Genomic DNA, 14,100 nt, shown 5'->3' on the forward strand with positions numbered 1-14,100 from the left:
TTTATTCCTAGTTATATGTACAGTCATGGCCAAAAGTTTTGAGAATGACACAAATATTAATTTTCACAAAGTCTGCTGCCTCAGTTTGTTTGATGGCAATTTGCATAAACTCCAGAATGTTGTGAAGAGTGATCAGATGAATTGCAATTAATTGCAAAATCCCTCTTTGCCATGCAAATGAACTGAATCCCAAAAAATCATTTCCACTGCATTTCAGCCCTGCCACAAAAGGACCAGCTGACATCATGTCAGTGATTCTCTTGTTAACACAGTGTTGACGAGGACAAGGCTGGAGATCACTCTGTCATGCTGATGGAGTTCGAATAACAGACTGGAAGCTTCAAAAGGAGGGTGGTGCTTGGAATCATTGTTCTTCCTCTGTCAACCATGGTTACCTGAAAGGAAACATGTGCCGTCATCATTGCTTTGCACAAAAAGGGCTTCACAGGCAAGGATATTGCTGCCAGTAAGATTGCACCTAAATCAACCATTTATCAGATCTTCAAGAACTTCAAGGAGAGCAGTTCAATTGTTGTGAAGAAGGCTTCAGGGCGCCCAAGAAAGTCCTGCAAGCGCCAGGACCGTCTCCTAAATTTGAGTCAGCGGCGGGATCGGGGGACCACCAGTACAGAGCTTGCTCAGGAATGGCAGCAGGCAGGTGTGAGTGCATCTTCATGCACAGTGAGGCAAAGACTTTTGGAGTATGGCCTGGTGTCAAGAAGGGCAGCAAAGAAGCCACTTCTCTCCAGGAAAAACATCAGGGACAGACTGATAGGTACAGGGATTGGACTGCTGAGGACTGGAAAGTGATTTTCTCTGATGAATCCCCTTTTCGATTGTTTGGGGCATCCGGAAATAAGCTTGTCCAGAGAAGACAAGGTGAGCACTACCATCAGTCATGTGTCCTGCCAACAGTAAAGCATCCTGAGACCATTCATTTGTGGGGTTGCTTCTCAGCCAAGGGAGTAGGCTCACTGACAATTTGCCTAAGAACACAGCCATGAATAAAGAATGGTACCAACACATCCTCCGAGAGCAACTTCTCCCAACCATCCAGGAACAGTTTGGTGACAAACAATGCCATTTCCAGCATGATGGAGCACCTTGCCATAAGGCAAAAGTGATAACTAAGTGGCTTGGGGAACAAAACATCGATATTTTGGGTCCATGGCCAGGAAACTCCCCAGACCTTAATCCCATTGAGAACTTGTGGTCAATCCTCAAGAGGCGGGTGGACAAACAAAAACCCACAAATTCTGACAAACTCCAAGCATTGATTATGCAAGAATGGGCTGCCGTCAGTCAGGATGTGGCCCAGAAGTTAATTGACAGCATGCCAGGGCGGATTGCAGAGGTCTTGAAAAAGAAGGGTCAACACTGCAAATATTGACTCTTTGCATCAACCTAATGTAATTGTCAATAAAAGCCTTTGACACTTATGAAATGCTTGTAATTATACTTCAGTATTCCATAGTAACATCTGACAAAAATATCTAAAGACACTGAAGCAGCAAACTTTGTGAAAATTTATATTTGTGTCATTCTCAAAACTTTTGGCCACGACTGTACATATCTATCACAATTACCTCGTACCCCTGCACATCGACTCGGTACTGGTACCCCTTGTATATAGTCAAGTTATCGTTACTCATTGTGTATCTATCATTATTTATTATTATGTGTTTTACTTTTCTATTATTTCTCTAATTTCCTTCACTCTGCATTGTTGGGAATATAGTCATATCGACTCGGTACTGGTACCCCTTGTATATAGTCAAGTTATCGTTACTCATTGTGTACCTATCATTATTTATTATTATGTGTTTTACTTTTATATTATTTCTCTATTTTCCTTCACTCTGCATTGTTGGGAATTGCCCGTAAGTAAGCATTTCACTGTTAGTCCAGTCCTATTGTTTATGAAACATGTGACATTTGATTAGATTTTCCATTTGAGACAAATTATTTTATAAATTATAGCCAAATGTCATCAAATACTGTATGGAAAATTATATTTATCATCTACTATCTGTCTATTCAGCATTTCAAAAAGAACAGTTTGAAATTTGTATCTTGGTTTTTTCAATTGCTTTGATGTAATTTTCACGTGATAAATTTCCACAATGCTTAGTACAAAACTCAAAACAGATCATCAAAAACACGGTTGTTTATAAACTACAAACACACAAAATCACTTTTTCACTAAACTTAAGAAAAGTTTAGGGTCATTCCACCAATTCGGTAGCTTTTGAGAAGTGTAACTTCGTAAAAAAAAAAGTTTTGTTTTCACTTAATTATAACATTCTCTCACAAAGAGCACATTTTCAACTATATAAAAAACAAGTTTTCCCATCTCAAGAGGTTAAATAAAAAAATACTAGTGCATATTAAGTGGCAAATAAAGTAACAGGGTTGACCATAACATTGTTGACGATGTAATCATAAATCAGCCATAAGTCCCCTTGTGACATGGGAATGGAAGATTGTTGTGTGCAACAGGGAGTGGCAATTAAATGCAAGCTTCACATTTATTTTTATTGTTAAAACATGTCTAGGCTGTCAATCTATCGGTAACAGGGTTGATGTGTTACGCTCAACCTGCTCAGTTTTCCACCACAAAACACCAGAAAATTTACAAAAAGAGTAGGATCAGCTCACTTGCACTATGATTTCACTTGTAGATGTCCATGTTTCTTTTGAGAACAATATTTAAAAAGTAATAGTTTCACCATATTAAAACGAGAATTCAGTTCACGTAACCTTAAAATGATAACAATAATCTTCAGAAATAACTTTCAACGCAACAAATTAACTAGGGCTTTATATTGACATTTTGGGGTTAAGTGGGTTAAACAATCTTCTTAGAGGGGATACAGGGTTGACGGAAGGACATGATGAATTTTGGCACTATAGCAAGTCTTCATTCATATAAAACATCGGATTTATTGAATTATCCATGGCTGGACTTAGACAGGCAGCCCAATTCTGATATTTTTTTCACAAATTGGTCTTTTGACCAATCAGATCAGCTCTGAAAAAGATCTGGTGTGAAAAGATCTGATGTGATTGGTCAAAAGACAAATAAGTGGAAAAATATCAGAATTGGACTGCCTGTGTAAACACAGCCCATGTGGTCTATATTAAAGGGCACTTCATTTAACATAACAGGCTTTTAAAATTCAATATTGATGCACAATTTCTACTGACATATCAAAGGGACGCAAAAGGCACCCATTTCGTGGAATGACCCTTTAATCTAGAACTACGTTTCACATTGCAATACATGTTCATATAAAGTAATTGCTTTTCACAATGCAATGCTCACATTTACTTTTGACATGATTGTCTTCTCATTTGTTAAAATACATTTTACTATTACTTAATCTGACTACTCTTAATTGATAATCACTTAACCGTTTGGTAAACCTATAGATTTTAAACTGGTTTGTCTACAACAGATTTTGAGAATTACATAATGAAAATGTATGTTTGTAAAGTATAAACATATTGTCACGACTTCTACCGAAGTTGATGCCCCTCCTTGTTCGGGTGGTGTTCGGCAATCGACATCACCGGTCTTCTAGCCACCATTGATCAGTTTTTCATTTTCCATTGGTTTTGTCTGGTCTCTTTACGCACCTGTTTCATATCCCAGTAATTATATGTTGTGTATTTAACCCTCTGCTTCCCCTCTTTTCTCTGTCAGTGATTGTTTGTTATGTTATGTACGTGTTGTTTATGTATCGGTGTGCGATGGGTTATTGTTTACCCAGATGATTTTTCTACGTGGGTTTTGGAGTTAGTTTTGGAAATAAATACTCCATTTTTTAGCCACTCTGTTTTCTCCTGCGCCTAACTTCCCTGCCACCTACATACACGGACTATGACACATATAAAGTATGTATAATGTATATTGTAATGTACTATTATGATGGCGTGTACTGTATGTAATGCATCCACTATACAGTAAATATATATCCAAAATGATATTGCTGAGGTCTTTTTGATGGAATAGTTTCACACGGCTTTACAAAAATTTGATTGGCCAAAACAGTACTGTAAAACGGTAATATATGTCATTTACATAGCAGGCATTTTTATCCAAAGTGACAAGTGTGAATAGAACCCACAACTCTATTGTTGCTTGTGCCATGCTCTTACTAACAGAGCCTCACAGGACAGCTACAATGTGTAAGTACAATACTGTAAAATACAATACATGATTACAATACAGGTGGAAGGTGTATGATCGCCACCCCAATGAGTGTGCCACCCTCCTCCAGGCCATGGATGAGGAATGCAATGGCATCAATCCAGACCTACAGCATATCAGGCTTGGATTTGCCATGCCAAAAGGTTTTTCCCCAGGTGAATGAACAATGAGGACATTTACTGCAATGTCGATGAGAACCTATAGCCAAATGCAGGCTTGATATACAAACTAGTGCCTACTAAATGTTATGTTTCCTTAATTCATTAAATTTGTTAAATTTGATTACAGTACACTCATTTTATGATTATATCTGAACAATACATTTATTTTTTGCATCAATGATTGGGAAAGATGTTTTCAATGATTACACCATTGATAATACATGGGATGGAAATATGATTTTCAGTGAAAGTATATTACCTAATGTGAAAAAAACGAATGTTCTGTAAATTACAGTACTATAGCATATAACATTCAAAGGGCAATTTTGAAACAAGTATCTTACTTTTTTTAAATATTGGATTAATTGGTTGTTAAAACGACTAAATTGAGAATATATTGTTTTGATGATTAAATCAATGTTGTCATGGTATTTCACAGTAATCTTTAATTTTGGATCAATGGTTGTGTGCTGAAACATGTCTCCAAACAAAATGAACGCACAATTATAGGTTTGGAATACAAGTGTTACCAGTTTGAGTTTTTTTGTACTAAGAGTTTTGAAAAATCACCACATACTTGTGAAAATAGCAGTAAAGTGATTGATAAAAAAATTAAATGGTAGTTAAAATGACTAAGTGGTGAGCCAATCATTATCGGATGTATTGGTGGATAAATTAAATGTTCTCATGGTATTTCACAGAAAACGTAGATTTTGCATGAATAACTCAGGGGTGAAAGATGTGTTCAACTCCAATGCACAATCAAAGGTTATAAGCATAAGATAGGGGGCATTACAAGTGTTATCAGTTTAGAGTTTTGTATTTAGAGTTTGGAAAAAGTAAACGCCAACATAAAGTGACTGAATAGGGTGTTGGGCCACTACGAGCCAGAACAGCTTCAATGCAACTTGGCATAGATTGTACAAGTCTGGAATTCTATTAGAGGGATGCGACACTATTCTCCTATGAGAAATGTCATAATTTGGTGTTTTGTTAATGGTGGTGAAAAAGTTGTCTCAGGTGCCACTCCAGAATCTCCCATAAAAGTGTTCAATTCAGTTGAGTTCTGGTGACTGAGATGGCCATGGAATATGGTTTACATAATTTTCATGCTCATCAAACCATTGTGATCACTCACGCCCTGTGGATGGTGGAATTGTCATACTATAGGACATAGCCATGGTAACCAAAATAATGGCCTGACAAGCATTTCAATACAATGCATAATGGGATAAATTGCTTAATTAACTCAGGTACCACACCTGTGTGGAAGCACCTTCTTTCAATATACTAATGTATCTGTTATTTATTCAAGTGTTTCCATTATTTTGGCAGTTACTTGAAGATTCTAGGGTTAAGGAATCAAAGTGGAAAGAAACTGTGCAAACAGACCACAGATACAGTGGGTAATGGTCGGCCACCAGGGTTGGGTAGGTTACCTTTTAAATGTAATCTGTTAGAGTGACTAGTTACCTGTCCAAAATTGTAATCAGTAACGTTACTTTTGGATTACCCAAACTCAGTAATGTAATCTGTTGACTTTTAGTACATTTTTGTTCACTTTCCCCTTAACTTCCCTGGGCTAGGTGGGAAGCTTGCGTCCCACCCTAGTCAACAGCCAGTGGAATCGCGTGGCGCGAAATACAAATACCTAAAGAAAATGCTGTCACCTCAATTTCTCAAACATATGACTGTTTTACACCATTTTAAAGACAAGACTCTCGTTAATCTAACCACATTGTCTGATTTCAAAAAGGCTTTACAGCGAAAGCAAAACATTAGAATATGTCAGGAGAGTACCCTGCCAAAAATAATCACACAGCCATTTTCAAAGCAAGCATATATGTCACAAAAACCAAAACCACAGCTAAATGCAGCACTAACCTTTGATGATCTTCATCAGATGACACTCCTAGGACATTATGTTATACAATACAAGCATGTTTTGTTCAATCAAGTTCATATTTATATCAAAAACCAGCTTTTTACATTAGCATGTGATGTTCAGAACTAGTATACCCACCGAAAACTTCCAGTGAATTTACTAAATGACTCATGATAAACGTTCACAAAATACATAACAATTATTTTAAGAATTATAGATACAGAACTCCTTTATGTAATCGCGGTGTCAGATTTTAAAATAGCTTTTCGGCGAAAGCACATTTTGCAACATTCTGAGTACTTAGCTCGACCATCACGGCTAGCTATTTTGACATCCACTAAGTTTGGGACTCACTAAACTCAGAATTACTATTAGAAAAATTGGATTACCTTTGCTGTTCTTCGTCAGAATGCACTCCCAGGACTTCTACTTCAACAACAAATGTTGTTTTGGTTCCAAATAATCCACAGTTATATTCAAATAGCTCTGTTTTGTTCGTGCGTTCAGGTCACTATCCGAAGGGTGACGCGCGAGTGCATTTCGTGACAATTTTTTTCTTCAAATATTCCATTACCGTACTTAGAAGCAAGTCAAACACTGTTTAAAATCTATTTTTATCCTATTTTTCTTGTAAAATAGCGATAATATTCCAACCGGGCAACGTTGTATTCATTCAAAGGCTGAAAGAAAAAAAAATAGAATTCTCGTGAAAGCGCATCTCAGTCTCACTGTCCCCAGGCTGACCACTCACAAACAGAGCTGTTGTACTTTGCCCAGAGACAGCAGACACCCCATTCCACTTTCTGTCGGCTTTAGAGAGCCAATGGGAGCCTTAGAAAGTGTCACGTTACAGCACAGATGCTGTATTTTCGATAGAGATGCAACAGAAAGACAACAAATTGTCAGACAGGGCACTTCCTGTATGGAATCTTCTCAGGTTTTGGCCTACCATAAGAGTTCTGTTATACTCACAGACACCATTCAAACAGTCTTAGAAACTTTAGAGTGTTTTATATCCAAATCTACTAATTATATGCATATTCTCGTTTCTGGGCAAGAGTAGTAACCAGTTTAAATCGGGTACGTTTTTTATCCGGTCGTGCAAATACTGCCCCCTAGCCCCAACAGGTTTAAGAGCCATTAGAAGAAGACAAAAAGGGTCCATGAAACGAATTTGGTGTGTCATCATAGTGGATTCTGACTTGTCGTCACACTCCCTCAGGTGGAACAAACTTAAACTTGCACCTTTTTTCAATGCTGAATTTAATGTCAATTGAGAAACAGATATGTGTCACAATGTATTTTTTCTCAAACATCCTTTTTTAATGTAAAGTTTTTAAAAAGTATTTGTAATCTGATTTTCATATTTTTGCTTACGTTATGTAAGGGATTACAAAAAATAAAATAAAAAAAGATTACATGTAACTGATTGTATGAAATCAGTTACTCCCCAACCCTGTCGGACTGTTTTCGGTCGATCGTTGGTCCTGTGTCTTCCATGTTTTTTTATGTGTGTCAAAGAACTAAACTGTCACAGTATCTAACGAAGGTGGCGCCCCTCCTCGGTCGGGCGGCGCTCGGCGGTCGTCGTCGCCGGCCTATTAGCTGCCACCGATCGTTGTTTCTGTGTCTTTTGGTTTTGTCTGTCTGTCTATCTCGCACCTGTTTTGTGTTTGTCATTAGTGGGGGGTTATTTAGTGTGTATTTTCAGTTGGGGTTCTCGTGCGGGATTGTTTATTGTCCACTCAGGACAGTTGGGATTGTAAATTGTTATTGTCGATTATTATTGCCGGGCTGCGCCCTGTGCGCTTTTTGTTTCCAGTGCGCTTATTTTGGGAAGGTGTTTTTCCCCTGGCAGACTTCGCCACGCGCCTGGTGCCCTACGGCTATTGCGTGTTACTAATATTATTAAAACACAGTTGCTCTGGCCCTCTGTCTCCTGCTCCTGATTCCACCTCTCCACTGGTCCTAGACAGTCATGACATAAACATGTACTCAGCTCTTTCAGTGTTTGGCCCCAATGTATCTCCCTGCCCCATGCATCCAAGATAGTTAATATAATATGTATTGTTACAATGGTTAGCTTACAAGGGGTAAAAAAGAGGGGAGATGGAAAGGATAATGGAGAAAACCAAAATGGTTACAGAGGTATACATTCACATAAAATAGTAAAAATATGTCTGCATAGAAACTTATGTTTGCACATTCATTGACATACCTGTACAGTGCCTTCAGAAAATATTCCACATTTTGTTGTGTCGGCCTGAATTCAAAATGGATTAAATATTTTTTTAATTATCACACAGTACCCCATAATGACAAAGTAAAAACATGTTTTTGCACATTTTTGCACATTTATTGAAAATGAAATACAAAAATATCTCATTCACATAAGTATTCACACCCTTGAGTCAATACTTTGTAGAAGCACATTTGGCAGCGATTACAGCTGTGAGTCTTTCTGGGTAAGTCTCTAAGAGCTTTACACACCTGGATTGTGCATCATTTGACCATTATTCTGTAAAAAATTATTCAAGCTCTGTCAAATTGGTTGTTGATCATTGCTAGATAACCATTTTTAGGTCTTGCCACAGTACATTTAAGTCAAAACTGTAACTAGGCAACTCAGGAACATTCACTGTCTTCTCGGTAAGCAACTCCAGTGTATCTTTGGCTTTGTGTTTTAGGTTATGAAAAGTGAATTAATCTCCCAGTGCCTGGTGGAAAGCAGACTGAACCAGGTTTTTGTCTTGGATTTTGCCTGTGCTTAGCTCCATTCTGTATTTTTTATCCTGAAAAACTCTCCAGTCCTTAATGATTACAAGCATACCCATAACATGATGCTTGAAAATATGCAGAGTGGTACTCAGTAATGTGTTGTATTGGATTTGCTCCAAATATAACACTTTGTATTCAGGACAAAAAGTTAATTACTTTGCCACATTTTTTTGCAGTATTACTTTAGTGCATGGTTACAACAGGATGCATGTTTTGGAATATTTTTATTCTGTACAGGCTTCCTTCTTTTCATCTATCAATTAGGTTGATATTGTGGAGTAACTACAATGTTGTTGATCCATCCTCAGTTTTCTCCTATCACAGCCATTAAACTCACCATTGGCCTCATGGTGAGATCCCTGAGTGGTTTCCTTCCTCTTCGGCAACTGAATTAGCAAGGACGCCTGTATCTTTGTAGTGACTGGGTGTATTGATACACCATCCATAGTGTAATTAATAAATTCACCATGCTCAAAGGGATATTCAATGTATGTTTAAAAATATATATACAGTACCAGTCAAAAGTTTGGACACCTACTCATTCCAGGGTTTTTCTTTATTTTTACTATTTTCTACATTGTAGAATAATAGTGAAGATATCACAACTATGAAATAACACATATGGAATCATGTAGTAACCAAAAAAGTGTGTTAAACAAATTAAAATATATTTTATATTTGAGATGCTTCAAAGTAGCTACCCTTTGCCTTGATGACAGCTTTGCACTCTCTTGGAAATTAATGAGTATGTGTATCTAAACTTTTGACTGGTACTGTATATACGTATCTACCAATAGGTGCCCTTCTTTGCAAGGCATTGGAAAACCTCCCTGGTCTTTGTAGTTGAATCTATGTTTGAAATTCACTGCTCGACTGAGGGACCTTACAGATAATTGGTAAAAATTTTGAAAAAACATAATTCCACTTTGACATGATGGGGTATTGTGTGTAGCCCAGTGACAAATAAACAAAATGTTATGCATTTTAATTCAAGCTGTAACACAACAAAATGTGGAATAAGTCAAGGGGTGTTTATGCTTTCTGAAAGCAATGTAACTGCAATCAGGGAGCGGTACAATTAAGGGGAAAGTATGGCAAAAAGTCGCTTCCAAGCTGTGGAGATGATAATGAACAGCATTTTGGCAAAGATAATTAGAAAAATAACTCACCAGAATCAGCAAATTCTGAGGAGACAGAGGAAGAAAAAGAGATACAGAGAGATAGAAAGGGAGAGGGAAAAGATCAACCAGATTATGTACAAGTAGATAAAACATGATAAAACATTGGACCTTAAAGCTGAGATCCGCATAAGGTGAAACAGTGCCACTGTTCGCCCCAGGTGCATTTTTTATAGATTTTGTTTTGTTTATGAAACGGAGAAGAGCATCCAGCATCGTGGTAAAAAAAAATTGGACTACATACTAGGCTGTTCTAAATAATTGTATCATGATTTGTGATACACCTGGTTTTATGGTGTTTGAGTCCACACAACATGTCGCCCTGTCACCTACAGTAGAACCTGATGAACAACATGGGGGGGGGGGGGAATTAAGCCACCGACATGCTTTTTTGTCCTACCAGATCCACGATGAGAAGGTTCTAGCTAGTGTATCCCTCTGCCCTTCAACTCTTGTTGGATGTAGATGTCCGGTTTATCATGTCCCAGGCTCCCATGACTGGTATGATTATTTATTTACAAGTTAATTACAATTTACTATTTGCTTCAGCGCCATCTGTACCTGATAGAGAAGTCATAGTGGGAGGGAGATTAGAGCAGACCCAGAAGTCCTAACCAAATGCACATTTTTGCACCCCAGGACGGTCCATTAACTTTGTGCTGTTATAATTTATGCTAGCAGTTCCCCCTCATAGCAAATAGCTGCCAGAACAATCCAAGCAATGTTCACATGGCCTAAATGCGCCTGTGGAGGCGGAGCTGCTGTTTCTGGCAGTCACTAAGGGGCAGAGTAGTAAGTAACTGAACAGCTTGTTTTGAACCATATTTTTATTTTAACAGGAAAATGCACATATTTCCTGCACTTTATGTGCATGTGACTAATGAACTCAATCTAATATAATCATTTAAAACATAATTCATGAATGATCTAATATATATATATATATATATATATACATATACTGCTCAAAAAAATAAAGGGAACACTTAAACAACACAATGTAACTCCAAGTCAATCACACTTCTCTGAAATCAAACTGTCCACTTAGGAAGCAACACTGATTGACAGTAAATTTCACATGCTGTTGTGCAAATGGAATAGACAACAGGTGTAAATTATAGGCAATAAGCAAGACACCCCCAATAAAGGAGTGGTTCTGCAGGTGGAGACCACAGACCACTTCTCAGTTCCTATGCTTCCTGGCTGATGTTTTGGTCACTTTTGAATGCTGGCGGTGCTTTCACTCTAGTGGTAGCATGAGACGGAGTCTACAACCCACACAAGTGGCTCAGGTAGTGCAGCTCATCCAGGATGGCACATCAATGCGAGCTGTGGCAAGAAGCTTTGCTGTGTCTGTCAGCGTAGTGTCCAGAGCATGGAGGCGCTACCAGGAGACAGGCCAGTACATCAGGAGACGTGGAGGAGGCCGTAGGAGGGCAACAACCCAGCAGCAGGACCGCTACATCCGCCTTTGTGCAAGGAGGAGCAGGAGGAGCACTGCCAGAGCCCTGCAAAATGACCTCCAGCAGGCCACAAATGTGTCTGCTCAAACGGTCAGAAACAGACTCCATGAGGGTGGTATGAGGGCCCGACATCCACAGGTGGGGGTTGTGCTTACAGCCCAACACCGTGCAGGACGTTTGGCATTTGCCAGAGAACACCAAGATTGGCAAATTCGCCACTGGCGCCCTGTGCTCTTCACAGATGAAAGCAGGTTCACACTGAGCACGTGACAGACGTGACAGAGTCTGGAGACGCCTTGGAGAACGTTCTGCTGCCTGCAACATCCTCCAGCATGACCGGTTTGGCGGTGGGTCAGTCATGGTGTGGGGTGGCATTTCTTTGGGGGGCCGCACAGCCCTCCATGTGCTCGCCAGAGGTAGCCTGACTGCCATTAGGTACCGAGATGAGATCCTCAGACCCCTTGTGAGACCATATGCTGGTGCGGTTGGCCCTGGGTTCCTCCTAATGCAAGACAATGCTAGACCTCATGTGGCTGGAGTGTGTTCCTGCAAGAGGAAGGCATTGATGCTATGGATTGGCCCGCCCGTTCCCCAGACCTGAATCCAATTGAGCACATCTGGGACATCATGTCTCGCTCCATCCACCAACGCCACGTTGCAACACAGACTGTCCAGGAGTTGGCGGATGCTTTAGTACAAGTCTGGGAGGAGATCCCTCAGGAGACCATCCTCCACCTCATCAGGAGCATGCCCAGGTGTTGTAGGGAGGTCATACAGGCACGTGTAGGCCACACACACTACTGAGCCTCATTTTGACTTGTTTTAAGGACATTACATCAAAGTTGGATCAGCCTGTAGTGTGGTTTTCCACTTTAATTTTGAGTGTGACTCCAAATCCAGACCTCCATGGGTTGATAAATTGGATTTCCATTGATTATTTTTGTGTGATTTTGTTGTCAGCACATTCAACTATGTAAAGAAAAAAGTATTTAATAAGATTATTTCATTCATTCAGATCTAGGATGTGTTATTTTAGTGTTCCCTTTATTTTTTGGAGCAATATAAATCATTTTCTTAAGAACTAGATGACATGAGTACTGTAGTCAACGAGTAATGTTTTATTTTGTGCGGATGAAGGGATCGCGACAGAATGAACTGACGCCCAGATTGTGGGCGGAATGTTTTTTTCTCTGGGTTGCCTCCCAATGACGTACATAAACCTTGGATTGCTGTTGTTGATTGAGAGTTCACTTCTTTGTTCTGTCTTCTACCTTCCTCACAGTGTTGCACATAGTTAGATTATCCAATGTATCAATGATTATCCAATGTATCAATGATTATATATATATATATATAGTGCCTTCAGAAAGTATTCATACCCCTTGACTTATTCCACATTTGTGACCTGTTTCAGGAAACTAGGCGTATGTCGCGGGTCATTACTTCACAGGAGAGCCGTTTGAATGTAAACTTTTTTTTGTACCAAAATGCGTTTCTTTAGCAGAAATGCCTTCCGCCTGACTGACGTGCCCAAAGTAAACTGCCTGTTACTCAGGTCCAGACCCCAGGATATGCATATAATTCGTACCATTGGATAGAAAACACTTTGAGGTTTGTAGAAATGTTAAAATAATGTATGAGACTATAACAAAATTGATATGGTAGGAGGAAATCCAAAGAAAAACCAACCAGAATTTTTGTTGTTGTTGAGATCCCATGCTCTTACAATGGAAAGCTATGGGTCCTATGCAATTCCAGCTCCCAGATTGCAATTCCCATGGCTTCCACTAGATGTCAGCAGTCTTGTTCAAGGTTTCAGGCTTGGTTCTTCCAAAATGAGGAAGAATTTTGAGTTTTGGTACAGGGAGTCAGAGTTGGAAATCAGTCTGTGGGCGCGCAACAAAGATGACATGCACTTGCTAATTTTACTTTTCTATTGAACATACTTCTTTCCGTATTAAATATTATAGTTTAATTACATTTTAAGGTACCTGAGGATTAAATAGAAACATAGTTTAACTTGTTTTAACAAAGTTCAGCGGTAGCTTTTTGGATTCCTTTGTCTGCATGTTGAACTCAAATCGATGGCGCCAACTAAACTGACTTTTGGGATATAAAGACGGTTTATATCTAACAAAACGACCATGCATGTTGTAGCTGGGACCCTTTGGATTGCAAATCGGAGGAAGATTTTCAAAAAGTAAGTGATTATTTAATCGCTATTTGTGATTTTATGAAGCCTGTGCTGGTTGAAAAATATGTTGTGGGGCGCCGTCCTCAAACAATCGCATGGCATGCTTTCGCTGTAAAGCCTATTGTAAATCGAACAATGCAGTTAGATTAACAAGAATTTAAGCTTTTAACCGATATAAGGCACTTGTATGTACCTAGATGTTTAATATCCATCATTTTTATGATTATT

The 14,100-nt window shown here is 38.9% G+C and overlaps 1 protein-coding gene across 4 annotated transcripts in view; it reads right to left on the reverse strand.

The window, feature by feature from the left end:
- The window catches only part of LOC106609072 (sodium/potassium/calcium exchanger 2), a 207,476-nt gene that overhangs the window by 46,768 nt on the left and 146,608 nt on the right, over window positions 1-14,100 (reverse strand). For 3 of the 4 annotated variants that reach the window (XM_014207462.2, XM_014207458.2, XM_014207459.2), the window contains one exon: window positions 10,207-10,221. The exons of the other annotated variant lie outside the window; for it this stretch is intronic. In XM_014207462.2, coding sequence (XP_014062937.1) covers window positions 10,207-10,221 — 15 coding nt within the window. The remainder of the gene's footprint in view (window positions 1-10,206; window positions 10,222-14,100) is intronic. 4 annotated transcript variants of the gene reach the window in all.

The sequence above is a fragment of the Salmo salar genome, chromosome ssa07 (genome assembly GCF_905237065.1).
Source record: "Salmo salar chromosome ssa07, Ssal_v3.1, whole genome shotgun sequence".
Taxonomy (NCBI): Eukaryota; Metazoa; Chordata; class Actinopteri; order Salmoniformes; family Salmonidae; genus Salmo; species Salmo salar.